This window comes from Falco naumanni, chromosome 6 (genome assembly GCF_017639655.2).
Source record: "Falco naumanni isolate bFalNau1 chromosome 6, bFalNau1.pat, whole genome shotgun sequence".
NCBI lineage: Eukaryota > Metazoa > Chordata > Aves > Falconiformes > Falconidae > Falco > Falco naumanni.
The window spans coordinates 7,947,003-7,964,709 of record NC_054059.1 but is presented as its reverse complement, the minus strand read 5'-3'; the positions used below and the strand labels follow the sequence as shown (position 1 = coordinate 7,964,709).

The 17,707-nt window shown below is 47.0% G+C and overlaps 1 protein-coding gene across 2 annotated transcripts; it reads right to left on the bottom strand.

The window, feature by feature from the left end:
- Positions 1–9,989: 9,989 nt before the first annotated feature.
- TENT5A (terminal nucleotidyltransferase 5A) lies at positions 9,990–17,471 on the bottom strand. 2 transcript variants are annotated; one of them, XM_040598799.1, is made up of 3 exons: positions 17,378–17,471; positions 15,902–16,415; positions 9,990–14,880 (listed from the first exon to the last, which is right to left on the bottom strand). In XM_040598799.1, the coding sequence occupies exons 2-3, from the start codon at positions 16,334–16,336 to the stop codon at positions 14,101–14,103; spliced, it is 1,215 nt and encodes a 404-aa protein (XP_040454733.1). In that variant the 5' UTR covers positions 16,337–16,415; positions 17,378–17,471; the 3' UTR covers positions 9,990–14,100. The 2 variants fall into 2 exon arrangements, with proteins under 2 accessions (XP_040454733.1, XP_040454732.1); XM_040598798.1 differs by lacking the exon at positions 17,378–17,471 and adding an exon at positions 16,659–16,876.
- Positions 17,472–17,707: the final 236 nt, after the last annotated feature.

Sequence of the window (17,707 nt, the reverse complement as noted above, 5' to 3'; positions counted from 1 at the left end):
AACACTAATCATCTGTCAGCTTTGGAATATGATGGATCTCCTGCCTGGTCCTGGCAGGGAGGTTTGGTTCATTTGCTCACAGCTGCCCGACCAGCCAGAGGGCATAAGACTCTAGGGGGGAGGAGCTATCATGGACCAACTTTCTTCCACCCCACTTGAAGGGCTTGATTCATTTTCTTCAACAAGAAAATATGTTAGATATTTGTTTGCTCTGGCTGATAGTGTACAATAAGGAAGAGTTTAAGGACAGCTGATCCTGCCTTTGGGCAAAGGGATGATGCAGAATACTCTTGCTGATTCTTCCCACCCCATTTTCTCTGATAAGGGAATTACACAGACTGACAGTTTTAGAGGACTTGCACACTAATAGCACTGAGCACCCCCCAGCCCTCAAAACAGCCTATATACATGCCTTTTGCCACTTCACCTCCTCCCCATCCCACCGCACTCAGCAGATTTGGATATTCCCAACAACATGCTGGGGCCCCTGGGAGTTGCTGAGCAATCCAACAGGTACTTGTAGGGTTCAACGTGGTTTCTGTGTGCTCCCCAAACCACTCAGCTCATCAGCAGGGAAAACACTGCTATGCATCAGGTCCACAGCACCGTGCAGGAGAGGCCAAAGCTTTCAGTACTTCCCTGGAAACACTTCCACAGACACAGTGTTTCCTTGCTAAGAAGCTAAAAATCTCTGCGTGGTCTTTGAGACGGCAGGGCTCTGACACAAGACGTCCTTCCGTCTGCAGATTATTGCCAAAAATCAGGTGTCTGTAAAGCAAGCTGGGAGGTGTCCGTTGGAGAAAGAAACCCCCCTGCCTTTCATGAAAAGTTGATAAATGTCAGAGGAAAACTATAAAGACATAACAATGGCTATGAGAATTAACATTCTCTTATGGCAGCAGTGCCAGATTATTTATTGGAGATACATTTTTCCTATTTATGGTTTGGGTTTTGTTTTGGTTTGGTTTTCCCCATAAAAATAGATAATCAAGGGTTTATGACTGAAAGGCACAATGGGGAAAAAATCAATTTGACACACAAAATTAAATTTCAGCATCAAAAAGTTAAGATTTGGCACAGAAAGAAAAGGTATTTCATGCAGGCATCCTGCTGCAAAAAGGAAGGACACTGAAGATTAATGAGGAAATAAATAGAATTCATATATGAGAAGCAAATAGAGAGAAAGTTTGGTCCATAAAAGATTAATGAGGAACATACATACACTTGGTTTTGCTTTGCCCCCAGATGTATGAGCCGAATTGTTTTTTATGGCTTTCAAGACGAATAGAAAAGTGACAGAACAGCAAAGAAACTTCCCGAAGAGTTTTCTCTCGTAGCCCTCCTGGGACTCTCCCTCGGAGACGGGAAAGGCTATACATGCTAGCTCTGCACACGATGTGCTAGCTCTGCAGGTTCTGGGGATGAGCAGAGGAAGTCCCTACAGACAGCTTTGTTGGCACATGCTTCCTTCCTTCGAGCACAGGACAAACAGTGAAGAGAACTTGGTTTTGCACAGAAGCCACTGAACTGCGACTGAGTAGGCCTTACCTAAGTTGCCTTTTAAATCACGTAATTAAAAGCAGGAAAGAAAAACGTAAAAGGCATTATCCAGTCCTTATATGCGCACAACTACATGAGTGCAAACATACAAGCATGCACATGCTGCCAGAAAAATTTGCTATTTCAAAACAAATTTGCCACACAGCTCCAGTAAATATTTAGACTATGAAATGTCAAAAGACTTAACATAGTTGTTATTCTGGAAATCACATTTTTTTTATTTCTACATTGACCTCATTCTTTAAAAGAGCTGAAGCACATTTAAAATAATTTTATCTGTTTTGGATAGAACAAAATGCCTCAAACAAAGTTAAGACAAAATGAATTGTGTAATTATCATTAAATCCCCTGTTTCAGTACCAGTTTTCCCCCATCCGTGATCCTCTCTCCTCATTTACAACTGTGCTAACCTAAGCCGCTTCCTGTCCCCTTCCGCCTTCTCAGGTTTTGTCCCAGAACCAAAAAATGGTTTTCCTGACAGACCTATCAAATTCTGCTCACCATTCCCACCCCTGACAGGGACCGACCATAACCAGGAGTGCCCCCCAAGAGTGTCCATGACCCTCAGCTTTGCAGTGTGGCAGCCTGCCTCCATTCCCTTTGGTCACTCTCTTTCCCTGCGTACAAAGGGATGTTCTGGTTGACTTGAAGTCCCTTGCTGGGACAAGGTGTGTTTGAATTGCTCCAGACCAGGGCATCCTGAGAACACCATGGTCAAAGGGGCAGTTGCTGGAGTGTGGTGTGGGGCGGGCATGAAGAAAGAGTGGAGTTTCTGATGTGTTCAGTATAAGAAAAGATCCCAAGTAGGCCACCTGAAAATCCTTGGCCAACCTTAGGTCCCATCATAAGCAGCGTATGAAATCCCATATCGCATATTCCCACCAAGTAACACCTGTTTTTTTCCTACAGCTCCACCAGACTCCAGCTCTCCTTCATAAGCTGAAAGCTGGCATAACCCAGCTCTATTGTAACAAAGATTTCACAAGTCACTTTTCCCCTGGTGCACGTCCAGCCTATTAGGTGTGCACCACAGCTATGCACAGGTCAAGGCTAACTGTGTGTTGACGCTTCGCCTGGCCACGCTCTTTCCAGGCTCTTGTCAGTGCCCTGCAAGGGCTGTAAACTGTGAGGATGTATTCTGCCCATGAAGCTTCGGGGTGACCAGAAGTAAATAACTAAAAAAGCCAGCTGTACTCTTTATCTCAAGCCTCCATTGGATCCAAGGGAACAGGGCAGGAGGCTTCCTCCAGCCCACGTGCTTTTTACTCTCATCTGTCCAAAGAAGAAAGTAGAAATGACATCAACCCCAGTCTATGTAGGAAGGAGTCTGAGCCATGAGCTGTCACTGGTCTTCAGAAAAGTCAGCTTAGACCAGTATGAGAAGTACATTCTCTGTGGTGGACTGGCCAGACCTCTGATTAGCAAAGCCGTTCCTTCCCAAGAAATCAGTGGGGTTTGTTTTTTTTTTTAGATTTGCCAATTTTTGCTTTTACTATGTCTAGGAAAAAATGGATGTAAAATTCCTGGTGCAAAATAAATAGGTCTGGGCCCAGCCTTTCCAAATAAGAATGTTTCTGTCTATTGCACAACCAAACTGAACAATATTTGAAATGCTTTTAAAAAAAGGTTATGAGTCTGGTCTTTCTTGGCATGTTATTTAAACTATACCTAACAAATGGATTCATTTAGAAATCTATATGCCTTTCAGAGAGTAACTAAAGTTCTTACTTAAATAAATTCCTGTATTTGTTGTCAAGCTTTCAGGGAAGATGTCCACTAGTTTAGCACAACATCAGAGACATAAGCCAAACTTTTGCCAATGCACTACATTATACTTTGGGGGAGCATGGAATTATATATTAAAGAAATAGTTCATATTAGCCAGCGATTGTACTGTGAAGAGGTGCATGGAGGAAATCACCCGCAGGCTATTGTCCCGCCAGATGGGCAGTTTGCACAGTGTGATAGCCTGGCAGGCGGGCAGAACAGGGGCTTCCAGCCCTAATTCTGAATTTCTTGCCTTTTGTGGGTTTACACCATATGTGGACTCATCAAGTTTCAGAGGAGTGTTTTACAGCTGAACTACAAACCCTGAAAACAAGGAATGACGATGGAAACACAGACCATCCCATAACCACAGCACATGGCTCTCGCAGGCACCGCCATAGTCACAGGCTTACAGTTGAGTTTCAAATTATTCTATTGACTTACAGAAGAAAGGGCTGTTATTAGGCTCCCCTCCCCTCGACCTCATTACATACAGTGGTTTGCCATCATTAAACCCTCTTTCTAACAACTTCTGTGTATAAACTGCTTAGCATATCACAATTTTTCTGAACACTGCAATTTGATATATTCAGGAGATAATACACATTCGGTGAGACTGTGTGTCCCAGGATAATGATTTCCTGCTGTCAGTTTAGGGCTGAGACTTTGTGGATTTATGACAGTGAGTATTTTGGGGAGGTGGATTCCTTGGCCAACTGGTGAAGGTAGCCCTGCAGGGTGGAGTTAACCTTTGCTTGTTAAGAAAATTTCTAGTCTGATGGGTCTGCTAGCCAGCCTAACTGAAAAACAAAAACAAAAATAAATAAAAAATAAACAAACAAACAAACAAAAAAAACAAAAAGACCAACCCTGTGGTATCACCTTCATAGAAGTAAAAAGCAATAAACCCAGTCAGGAAGCCCACTCATTCTGGGAAAGCTCAGTTTCAAGAGATGCTTCAGCATGTTTGCAACTTGTGGCTCTGCAGTCACTTAACGTTGCTTCACATTACTCCTCGGTTGTTCCATTTCACCTCCTGATGTGATTGCAATTCAAGATGGAGGGGAGAGAAATGCACCTGTTTCTGCATTGACTACAGAGAAAGAGGACTGATTTCAGTTCTCAGCCACAAAAATGTGTCGCATCAAGCACACAGCTTTTTAAGAGAGCAAGTTCTATTCATGAAAGCAATCTGAGATTTCGACATGACAGTCTTAGCAAGTGAACAAATGTACAGAAGTCCATAATATTTCATGAAAATTGCCTCTTTGGGAACACTTTTTGCAGTGTATATCCCGTTTCTTAGAAAAGCAAGAGTGCTTGCCTTAAGCAAATTAGTTGACTTACTGCAAGACAGCTAAAGGAAAAGAAAAAGCTCATTGAAATCCCCACACAGAGAAGCTCTAAGGGAAGGGACTCGCACAGGGGTGTTTGCACAGTGCCTGGTACAATGGGTCCTAACCTGGTCATGCCCTTTGGTTGCTATTGCAGAGCAAACATTCAACAACAAAGAACTAGCAAGTAACGCTAGGGTCAAGCTCAGCTACCGAATCTGCATTGTGTGTTCCCTGCATGCCTCCTTGAGTACTGACGTAGCTGCTGCCGCTGCATCCAAAGGCCAGCTAAAGCCAAAGGAAAAAAATCTCTTATTGGCCTCACCAGCTTTTGCTCGGATGTCTGGTGCATTGGCCAGAATTTTGTCAGATGCTTCTCGTCATTCATGGACATTCCCACTGCTGTGGGAGAGCACTTCTGGGATGATGGAAGATTGTCATCCCATAGAAAAGACTTACACAAATGTCTTCAGAGTCTAAAGAGCCAGCTCTTGACAGTGGAGAATATCTGTTAGGCAGCTTCGCACTGCTTATAGAGAATACAATTTTGAGCAGTCGAAGAGCACAGTTTAAAGAGTACTTCCATGTGCATTGGTCAGTAATGTGCACCCATGACAACTGAAATGCAAGTAATGCACGTGGTGATCTGTGGCAGATATGACTGTGGCTGCCCACAAAACTCCAGAAAAGAGATGTTCAGTGTTGAGCCGATACTGTGTGTGCATTTCACAGAAAGATTGCCAGTAGTTCCTCACCTGAAGCACCTGAAGCCCTTTTTTCTCTGTAGCAGATTACCTGTGGGATGGCCACAGTCCAGCCCTGCAGAGGCTCTGCTGCCTAATGGGTTGTTTTCATACAAAGGACAGCAATAGCCTGATCCAAGGTGGCTGCTGCATTCCTCATTCATGTATAAAATACAGATATTCTTCCTGGGGGCAGAGAATGGCAGGTGACAAGCAGCATCTGTAAGACCCTGGAAAGAAACCTGGAGCTGTCTAGGTTTGGGTGGAATTTGGTTAGTTTCAAGTTCTTGGGACTTCCATGATTTTATAATCACTATGAAATGTGACATATGTATAAGACCCATGGTGGCTGCGAAAAAGCAGATGCTGCTCCTCGAGCATCTAGCAGACAGCACGAATGCCTCTGCGCAGCCCCACAGGGGTCCATGACCAGCAAAAACAGGAAAGAATGAGTCTGTCTGGCAGACTAGAAAGTCCCACTCCAAATATTTGACATTATTAGTGACAGAGGATTGGGAAGAAACGAAAAGCAAGTCAGAAAGATCAACCTATAAAAAAAAAAAAAAAAAGTTATTCAATTTTACAGTGCCATAAAAAATGCAAAAGAGCAGTTCACAGCTGGCAAGGAGGAAGGCCCAAGCTCTTGGTTTCACTTCCACCACTGGCTGACATTTATAGGGTTACTTGTAAACAGCACTGACATAAATCAGCCAATGCACAGCTCACACCACTATCACAAAGCAGACAACTATCATGTATTTGTTGTTTCCTAAATGACAAAGCCTGAGGTGAGGAATAAGAGATGCATATGCTTTTCCTGTCGGTAATTTAGCCCAAAGCCAATTGTCTGGTTTGCAAAGAGTATGAACAGCCCACATAAAAGCCTTCAAGCTGATGAAGAGCTCCTCTACTAGTTTGGATGCTGACATTTTTAATAAGTACCTTGCAGTCCATTTTTTTCCCCTGATTTCATTATAATTGTTATTCTGCTAAATTTTTTATTAACTGTTATTCTGCACTTCTTGAGATACCCAAGTAAGAGTTTGTTCAAGCCTGTATGCAATAATGTCCCTGCTAGTGGAGAACTTGAAGTATTTCTCAAGAGCATTTCATAGGACACCCAGGACTCCTGTTTACGCGGAGCTGTTCCACCTCTTGCTGAACCTCACCTAACAATCCATCTAGCATGGACATTATGTCAACGGCTGTCAAACACCAGGGACCAGCAGGATTACTGATAGCCTGAAGAACACGTGATGCTGATCCCTCTGCTTCTGCTGCAAGAATCAGGATGAGAAGGCAGCAGAGAAGCAAACACAGAACACTAATGCAGAAGTGAGAGCAAAAGAAATTACTCAAGAACAAAAGATTTAAGAAAAAAATGGCTGTGGCTTTACTTTTTCCTCAAAGCATGATTTAAATTAAGAACGGCTGCAATTACATAAAGATTTCCTTGCAGTTACTTTTCCACATCAGACTGTGCTGTAGGAACTCCATGGATGTCTTGAGTTCAGGGAATGACCCAAGCAAGGGATTCACAGATAAAATGAAGGCCATGAAGCCACTGCAGGCATGAGTGCTTTTCAAGCACACCTTCTCTAAGTAACATGTTCCCTGAGAGAAAATCATCACAAAGCCATGTACGTTTGTCTCAGGAATGCCTGCCTTCCTACTCCAGGGACCTCTCATCACCTTTGTTTAAATGGCAGAGAGGCAACCAGATACGCATGCTGACAAGGATGACCTAGATGTCTCCAAAACACGTTCGTTGCCTACTGTCTTTAGCTGTGATTTTAGAATCGACTCTGTTCTACACCCTCCAAGAGAGGATCTGAAGAGAAGGAAGCCTATGTAGGTTAGATCCAGAGACTTCCACTTTTTAAAAGTGCTGGCTGTTCTGGATTTCTCCATTTTCAGAACACAAACTTAATTACCGGGAGAGTCGCTCATCCAGAAGAGTTGTTCACCCCCAAGTCCAACAGAAGGCAAAGTATGTCTAAGCATATGATCCTCTCGAAAAGCAGGAATTTACGCTCTCCAAGCCATTATGGGAATCTAAGGGATGTTTTTACCGTGGAAAATATCCATGTTTTGCACACAATATTTAGGTGTGTAGCTAGTACGTAGTTTTTCACCCAAACACTGCAAAAGGAAAATTTTCTGGCAGGTACCGGCATTGCGCAGTCCTGACGAAACAGCAGCCACACGAAATGGTGGAATTGTGCATCCACAAAACAATAATTCTGAACAGCCTAAGGCTACGTAAGTGTGTAGGAGATGAGTCTGTTCATCATGTTTTATCATGCCTTTGAAGGCTTAGTATTTCTTCTGTAAAGTGCAGGCTTTGATCTTGTGCTCTTACAGCTGGGCTAGAGCCCTGCGTGCAGAGCTGCTTCTGAAACACTTCTATAGATATTTAGGGGATCGCTGCAAAACTACACCAGCTCCAACGCAGCAGTGCATAGCCATAATCTGTGCTTTACCTAAGCGCATATGTCCGTGTGCACTGAATTTTACTAAAATCATATAAATAAAAGGGAGAAGGATGCTTGGTGGCAGTTTCAGGAAGGCATGACCGGATCCACACAAACACTTGGGAACAAGGTGGACATGACTGTGCTACAAATACCTCTGCAGAGTTTCATTGGGGTTTCCCAAGAGCAGGTTTATAGAACTGAACTCAGCATTATTAATTTATTGCCTTCCAGGGAACTGCAAATACATTTACAAGAGGATGTAGGGTTGATTTAACCTACACTCCGCTTCATTCCTGGGCAAAAGGGTTCCCAGGTATTTTTTTTAATTATTTTTTTTTAACGCAGTGAAATAAAAGTGTGCTCCTGCAGCCAAGAGATACTGCAGACCATCTTTACAAGTGACAGCTTCCCTGATCAGGCTCATTTTAGCATGGCAAACACAAGTTAAAGACTTGAGCAATTGCTCCTCCCTTTAGTCTCTCAGTATGCCCTCTAGCTTTCCGCAGTGTTGTCATCCAGCCGATTCCCATTCTTACACCTTGCTTTTGCCCTCCCTCTTCCTCAGTCCTGAATGCTCCTCCCTCCACAAAAACACAGCCTACTAAAGTGTGTCCCCATCATATTCCCCCTCAGTTTGGGATGGAGGAATCACAACGCTCCAGATACTCAACTGGCATTCATCTCTCAATAAATTCCCCCCAAAATTTAAGCAGAGAAACTGGAATTAACTAACTCCTAAATGTAAGAGCATCCATCTGGGCTTGGATTTTTAGATGCAAGTAGAGGCATTTGGATTTAGATGGTTTCCAATCCCCCAGTTTCCATCTGTGTCTTTGGGCATTGCAGCCACCTTTGTCAGACTGCCTGAAATATTTTATATCTGAGCGAGTTAACAGGAGGAAACGTTAGGCCACCTCTCCCTCCCTTTCCTGGCAGTAACGCAGGAGGAAAGGCAATGCTGATGCCGCGTGGGCAGGGATGCCGAGTGCATCCCCCTTTCCCGGCCACGCTGGCCAACAGTCCCATCCCGTGCCCAGCAGGTTTCAAAAGAGGCACTGTGCAGAAGGCGCCCGGCGTTCAGTAAGGGGGTTGCTCCTGTGCCTGGAAAAATGAGCAGTCCCAGCAGCTTGCTTGTTTGTTTGTTTTTACAGGGGAATACAGGTTCACTCATCATTACAATAAGCACATTCACGCTTGCGCTTAGCTGGTGTGAGCCTTCCAAGCCCATGTGCATGAATGAGCCTAGTAAGAGCTACACTGCGGAGTCTTAGTCAGTATTTTTCAAATTTGGGTCAGTCTGAGGCACCCTGGTTGAAAAATTATTGCCACGAGCATTGTAAATTAATATTTTACATACCCTTGAAGAGCCTTTTGAGGAAATCAGCTTTCATTACCGAGGCATCTCCCTTGTAAATACAGAAAATAGAAAATACCTCTGCTGACAAGGACAGCATTGTAGGGCAGGGAAGGAGAGTAAATGTTGAATCTGTGGGAGGAACTGAACCGATTCAGAAGCTGGATCAGATGGGCATGTGCATCCCCACCCTCCAGCAGCTCCTCGAGCTGCACTATACGCAGCATCCATCCACTACAGACGGCTCTGCCTTTACACCCAAGGAGCAGCACCCCATTGCTCCCCAGACCTACTGAAATTATCAGGTGGCAGCATCGGCCCCTACCAAATACATCTCAAGGGCGTCAGGACCCTCATGTTGCTGCCAGCATGGTGGTTCGTGACGCACAAGTCACGGGCATCACGAAAAGATCCGGTCCCAGATCTAAACTCGGAAGGCAGCAAGAGCACGGGGCCGGTGCAGCGCTGTTTCAGTTTGGGGATTTGGGACCATGTGCACAGCCCGACCAGCGCTGGAGTCAGTATTCTTGGCAGTGGCTGGGGAGGTTCCTCTGCAGCTGAGCGCAGCCAGTCCAACTTGGCTGGCACGAGGCAGGGCTTTTCAAAGCATCTTGTGCTCCAATCGGAAAGCAGCTGAACGCTGCTCTTTGCAGAAAAGTGCTACCCTTGTCCCTTTTTAATGAAAGAAAACTTGGTATTCAGTAGGACCAGGCCAGAGCTATTTCAGACACGGAAGACAGCAGACACAAATCAATAGAAAAAAATAACTTCTTTTTATTTACAAAAAAAATCCAAATATTGGATGCTGTAAACAAAATTCACAATCTGTTCCCTCTAGAGTCTGTTTTCCATCAGCTCTTTTTCTCTCTGTGACAAAGCCTATAGTCAAAATGTTCCAAAAGAGCAACCCAAGGAGCAGTTTGCTGCAACAGGATGCCTTGCAGAAGGCAACAGTTGTAAGGAAATCTGAGGGAAAGCAAATCTGCACAGACTCCTACAGACTGCAGGAGCCTGCAGTGCTTTAGCCAAGCTGTCTTGAAATTTGCAGGCTTTTTATTTTTTTTTTACTATTTATTTTGTTAGCAAACCATTATTACAACAGCAAAACAGTACACTGATTTTCTTTCTTGCAAGGGAAACTGCATAAAGAAAACCATACAAAAGAATATATTCAAATAGGAGCTGAATATGCAATTACACTTTTTCCTTTTCTGTGCAGTTTTCTTAACACAATTCATTTTCTCAATTAAAAAAAGCTTTTTTTCTTTGAACTGGTAGGAGCTTTGGGCATGATGCAAACCAAGCATTTAGTAAGAGGTGTTTAGAAGATTTGTGTGAAGGCCTTTGTGCAAGATAAAAAAATATTTTAAGTGCAATAAGAGAAACTAGAAAATACCATCAATTTGGTTTTCTAATTGCCCTTCTATTTTTAGAAATGTTCTTGCATTTGGGAGGACAGCTACATCTAAGGAAAAAAAAAATAATCCCATTTCAAAGCTCTGGGTTGTTTCACCATCGCTACATTTAACCTGGTTTAGCACCCTGTTGGTTAGCAGTAAATTCAGCTGCGGCACAAGCAGTTTTACTGTAATCAGGTCAATGTTTTTAATCAGTTCAGCTCTTTAAAAGGGGCACTGTCTCTTGTAGCACAAGTTCTAACCTTACATCTGATTGGATGGGAAAAATGAAGTCTACAAAGCAAGAACACGGTCGTTAACTTTAAAAGTACCAGTGTGCTGAAGAGGAGCGGAAAAATCAGTCCAAAAAAAGTTAAGACTTTACAGTGGGGTAGGTGTGCAAACCGCAGAAATAAACCATCTTTGAAAAGGGCTTCTTATTTTACTCTTGGCCTGAACTCATGCCTTCTTCCCACCTCTAACACCAGGCACCTTTTAAGCTACCAGTCACGAATAAAACAAAGCTCCACCAGTTCCACCACTTGATCATTAACATATGCAAAACAGATCCAGAATAAAAACATATTATATATGTATCAAAATGCAAATGCTGAAAGGTGCAGTTTAGCTCAGAGCCCCGCTGCATGCACTATAAGGTAACTAGCTGCTGTCAATCATTAAAAACAAACAAACAAACAAACAAAAAACCACAATAAAATTCGAGCTGAGAGGAAGCAAATCAAAACTTTCTTTCAAGCAATGGAAAAAAAAAAAAAAGGGTCCTTCAAAGGGAAAATACATCGCGTCATGTACTATCAGTGTTTTGTGGTTGTGGCACAGCTATAGATTCTCAACCCCTTTTAAAGAGCAGATGACTCATTTATTTGCTGCAAATAGTTGTGGCAGAGAAGACATACCACATTACCAGCTGATCCTATTTCCCCAGCCCTCCCCGTAGCTTCCGCTAGCGAACCCTCCCAGCAGCCGGAGGCAGGGGAACGGCGGGCCAGGCGCTGCCGGTCGGACCCTCGGGGGCTGCCCGGGGACCCCGCGGGGACCGGGGGACCAGGCGGCCGGCGGGAGGCTGCGGCCAAGCGCCGGAGGAAGGGGAGGTGGGGACGAGGTCTGCGAGTCAGTGCCAGGAATGGCAACGAACCAGCTTTTACGCTTCCTGAAGGACTCGCAGGGAAGGTGCTTCAGTAAACAAATCGGGTTCCTATTAAACAGCCTCCAGAGCGAAAAGTACAAAGCGCGACAAAAATAGATGTACCTTGCTCCCTCCGTAGGGCAAACACGCTGCCAGGACACCAGCGCTCCCCTGCCTCCTCCAGCGCCAGACCCTGCTGCAACCAGCCAGGCCACAGTGAGTTTTCGTTCAAAAGCCTGATTTCCCTTTTCTTTTTTTTCTTTTCTTTTCTCCCACCCCCCCCCCCCCCCTCAGTCAGAAAAAGCAAAATATTACAGTCAAGTGTCACTTAGTCATTAGGTTTTCAAAGTCCAACACAGAATTTAACACCTTCAGAGATGGCACTGAAGTGAAAACAACAGCGGAGGCAGATTTTTTTTTCCCCCTGCTGGTCTTTTGGGAGAGGAAATGAAAGTGAATAGTTACCGTTCCAATGTAAAGTGATTCCATTTAAATAAAGTACAGTACTGAAATTGTAAATGCAGTGTGACAACCAGATCAAAGATGTTTAATATTTGCATAAAAATATATATATAATATATATATATATAAAATATAATTTTAAGCAATCGTGCAACACTCTTAAAAAGGGTTCATTTCACATTTGCTAAATTCTAGTGGTCCTGGAATGCGTAATGCATTCTATTAAAAATACTCCTTTAAATATTAACAATTAGTGTTCAAATCACCAACTAATACAATATTCTTTAGCTGTCAGGGGGCTTAAATAAACCTATCTTTGATCCACGTTCCACTGAATTACACATCATGGAGGTATGCAGTCACAACATTAGTGGGTTAAATGTCAAAATGGCATTACAGTACAAAATAGTTAAAAAAAAAAAATCAGCTAGTCATATGTTTCTCCATCTGTGGAATTATTATGGCTCACAAGCAACCCACTGAATTACTGTAATCCTTGTTCTTGCAACCAAAGACATTATCTGAATCCCACCTTAATCCTGACTGGTTCATTTACTCCAAATTTCTCAGGTGTGGGTTAAAAATTCACTGCAAGGTGCCCACTGTCCTATAACATCCTGTTGCAAACTGGAAAACACATAGTACTTTATTTAAACATTCCTTAATTGCTACGTTTTCCTAGACCACATTAATATATATTGTGTGTGTATATATATAGATATACACCTATAACATGTACATATATACACACACAAACATATATACACACATACACACACGTACCTAGGACAATAGCACACCAACATAACATTAACTCTATACAGGTATTTGCCAAGAAAAAAAATAGGGCATTTCCTCCACCACTTATTCACAAGCTTATGGGGTTTTTTTGTTTTTAATCTTTGTGTCCCTGATAAAACAAAATGCATGGTTAAACCACAAAACTATATTTTTTTCTCACTTCAAATTTTATGAAGGCATCAGGCACTTTTGATTACTGTTGATGTGTACAAATATAGCAACATCTTTCTTTTTGTTTATATATATATATATATATACTCTACTGTATCTTCTTTGCTCGGATAACTTATTTGTGAAATCTTTGGTCCTTGAGTATATTCTGTTTGCCACAGCTGGTTTTCCTGCATTCTCACATTTTTAAAATGTGAGGCATGCACACAGCTGGAAATAATGGACTTTGTCATCGTACGTGTTTCTGTTTTTATAACTGTACCAATCCACTACTGTTCATTTGGAGCAAGCTGTTTCTGGTAAAGCATTCTAGTCAAGCAAGCTATACATTCTACACAGTCAATCCATAGACAGCACTTGCTGCAAGCCCCAAATGCAGTAATTCCAATATACATTTTTATTCAGCTTATCTCTGCTTTATGCCTCTAACTTTTAATTCCTGAATATATATAGAATTGTTTTTTGTATTTTTTTTCTTTTTGTGTTTTTTTTTTGTTTGTTTTGTTTCTTTCATATTCTCCCTTTTGCAGATCCCATTCTAGAGTAAGAATAAAAATAAAATAAGGCTTTCCCACCTTCTCTATGCCAAAGCTATGGGAGCAGATATTGCCAACCCATATTGTCATCAAGCATTCCTCCCTCGCTTATTTCAGGGGAAGCTGGTTGCTTTTAATGACAGGCCTCTTGTGCTCTGGGGTAGGATCCAATTATTTTGGGGTTCTTTCTCGATCATGCTCCCATTGTTTATTAGAATACCCACAAGCTTTTCCCAAGCTTGAAAACCAGAGCAGATCATCATTGCACAAAACACCCCATCTCAAAGGGACGCGTCGCCCCTTCCTACATCTTAGAAAACGTTCTCCCCACCGGTCTACTAATTTCGGTCCTTAATTACAGGGCAGCCAAGTAGAGTATGTGTGCTGCTGGCAAGGGAACACCGTCTGAACCTGTGCAATATAGTAATTGCTGAAGTTGGCATCTGCTACATATGGGGCTGGCTGGTAATAGCAGGTGACATTGGCCACATTGGGAATGATATTTTGCTCGGCTAGGACCCGGATGGCCAGCATGGTGATCAGATTCAGAGTCTGTCTCCTCTCATGCCCCATCAGGCACACTGTGCTCTCATTCACCACACCGTGAAGGGTCATGAGATAGTCATACTTGCGGTCCTCTAATCCCACAAAGTGGTTCTGCAAGTAGGACTCCAGCTTTCTCTGCTGTTCTCCAATGTCTGAGAAGTCAATGAAAAACCTCGAACACATGTATCTCTGCAGGGACTTAATCTCGGATTCGGAGGCAGCCCTAAAGCCCCTTACCAAAAGGTTGCAGTACTTCAGAAGACCACCTCCTCTGATTTCTTCTGGGTTTCTGGTGGCAATTATCTTGTTGCAGAGGTGATCAAAGGCTTCCTGGAAATCCCCATAGACGCTCTCACCAATGATAGTCGGGTGAAAAGTTTCAGTCATCGGATTCTCTGAGCACTCATAAAAAAGCAGCAGGGAGTCCAGTTTGATTTGAAAGGAATCGACACTGAATTCAAACTGCCGCCTCAGAGAGTCCACAAATTTCAGCTCCACATTTTTGCCACTGTTGTTGGACAGGGAGATGAGACTCCATCGGTCTGAATCATTGCATACTTTTACCATTTTCTGCACGTAAGCCTCCTATAATTGGAAAGACAAAACGAACAAATGAAGACACAAATGCAAGAACTTTTCCTTTCGCTGCGTTTGTTCCACACGTACCCCCACCTCCACCGCATCCTTGTGTTTCATAGAAGCCTGCAGATAGGAACCGGAGCAGAAATACTTCATGTGAGAGTCTAGAGAGCTGTCACTGCAAGGGGACGGATAGGGGAGGGTGTTCTGCTGGGACCGTGTCATCCGGGGGAAGCGTATGGCAACACTGCTGCTTTCAGTCACTTCTAAATACATCTACACGTGAAGCCCACGGCAGAGATGCCAAATATGCGTGCACTCACCCAAAAGGTCACCGACCCAATCGGATAAGAAATATTTTTTTACCGGTTTCCCCTTCTCTCTCCCCCCCCCCCCCCACAAAAAAACGCAGCGAGTGCTCACTGCCCGCAGTCCTGCTCTCTCCGTGCAGGTTCCGCACATCCGCCCCACGCCGCAAAAAATCCCTCTAAAAAACACAGACGGCGTTTGGCATCCAGCCCGGCAGCTCGAGCGAACGGCCCCCGGGCGGCGGCAGGACCCCGCTCCGCCGGGGCACGCAGCGCACAGGGCAGCGCGCCCCGCAGCCGCAGCCGCCTCCCCGCAGCCCCCAGAGCTGCCCCCCGCCCCCCGGGAGCCGTGAGCCGGGCGCGGCGGAGGCGCCGCCGCAAGGGCCGGGCTGGCGGACGTGCCGCGCCGGGCACACACGGCCCCGCCGGTCGGCGGCGCTCCCGGGAATCCAGCGAGAGCCCCGGAGGAAAGGCTGAGCACCGAGGAGCCCCGGGCAGGATGCTCTGCTGCAAACTCCTCCCGGGTCTGAAGTGTGGGGCGAAAAAAATCACTCACGGTCCCTGTGGGTCTCGGGGCGGGTGTGGGGAGGGGGGTGGCGGTAGGGGGGTGCTGCGTCCCTCCGTGCAGCCCCCCACCCCGGAGGGGAAGGTGCCCCGTTCCCCGCAGGCTGGCGCTTACACCTGCTCCCTCCGGGCGCCTGGGCACAGGGCAGGTTTACCTTGAGGGTGAGCGGCGTGATCTTCTCCTTGTTCACCCCCTCGGGCAAGAAATCCAAGAGGCAGTCCAAGACCACGTCCTTCACAGTCTGAAACTCGGCTTCCCCTTTGAGGTCGGCGCAGAAGATGAGGTCCAAGTCCTTGTAGCCCAGGCCGCTGTCCTGGTGGAGGACGTGGCTGGCGGCCGAGCCGTTTAGCCGCACGTCCCGCAGGCCGATGCCCTTCTCCTCCAGCCGGCTCCGCACCACCTTGACGATCTGGCGGGGCTGCATGGCCAGCGTGGGGAAGTTGCCGCGGCCGTGGATGGGGATGGTCTCGCTGAGGATGCGGTCCAGCCGCTGCACTTGCTCCCAGCTCAGCACGTTGCAGTGCGCGCTCTCGCAGCCGCCCGCGTAACTCCCGCCGGGGCTGCCGCCGGCCTTCTCATCGTCTGCCATGGTGCGCGGCCGCCGCCTCCCCGGGCTGGATGGCACCGCCGCGGCTCCTCACTGCCCCCCCGGGGCCCCTCTCCCTCGCCTAGCAAAAGAGGAGGAAAACCGAGCGGTCAGCAGCGGCGCGCACCCGGCGCCCCAGCTCCGCTCCCCCTGCGGCCGCACCGCACCGCGCCGCCGGACGGCGCCCACCGCCCCTTCCCGCGGGAAAGGAGGGGGGGGCCGACGGACACGACACCTATTGATTAAATTCAAAAAATAAAAAGGGGAGGGAGAAAAAGCTCCCCTGGAGCCAGGCGGTGCCGCAGGGCTGGGGAAGGCGCCCGACCTGCAGAGCCGCCGCCTGCGCCGCTCCCCGCGTCCCCGCCGGGGCAGAGGCCGCCCCCGCTCGCTGCCGCCACGGGCTGCCGCCGTCTCCGAAGCTTTCGTAGTTCTGCCCGGGAAAGGTCCCCAGTAGTTTTTATACGGGGTTTCTCCGCTCTTCCGGGGCTCCGAGTCACGGCGCCCGCGTCCCGCCCCCTCCATCTGCATGGCCGGCCTCGGCGGTGCCCCCGGCACGCCCACGCCCTGCGCACCCACGGGCCGCCCCGCCGGTTCCCGCCGCCGCCCGCCCCTCCGCGCCGGCGGAGCGTACAGCGCGGCACAGCCGGCACGGCACGGCACAGCCGGCACAGCCGGCACGGCACGGCACGGCACGGAGCGGCACGGAGCGCACAGCGCACGGCCAGGCACAGCGCGGCCGTCCCGCCCCGCCCCCGCGCGCGGCTCCGCTGGAAAACCCGCGCAGCGCAGCGCAGCGCAGCGCAGCCTCCCTCCCGCACGGATCTGGCCGCTGGCCGAGCGGGGAGGCAACAAGTGTAACAACCCGCCCGGCACCCGCGCGGGGCGCGCCCCCCCCCCTCCTGCCCTGCCAAGATGCGCGCCCGCTGGCACCCGGCTCCGCGCTGCCATTCATTCCTCCTATTTTTTTTCCCCTGCCTTTTTTACGCCCCCCTCCTCCCCCCCGCTGACATTCCCGGTCACCCCAGGCACAGCCAACCTTCATACCAGAGCGCAGGAATGTGGCGAGGGCGCTGCGCCGAGCAGATGCCGGGGATCCCGGACCGTGCGCTTTGACCTGCTCAGCTCCAGACCGGGATTTTCAGAGCCGCCTGCGGCGGCGCAGCGGCAGCGCGCCCTGCCCGCCCGGCTTCCCGCCGGGACCGGGGGAAGGGAGGGAGAATCCCGAGGATAGGAACGCGGCAGTGCCTTCCGGGGAGCATCCTGCCTACAAAGTACAACTTCGGTAACTGCGGGGCGGGAAAAGTAACGTGTACGATGTATACGCACTACATAAAGATATACATATATATAAATTAGATTCTATTTGATATTTTA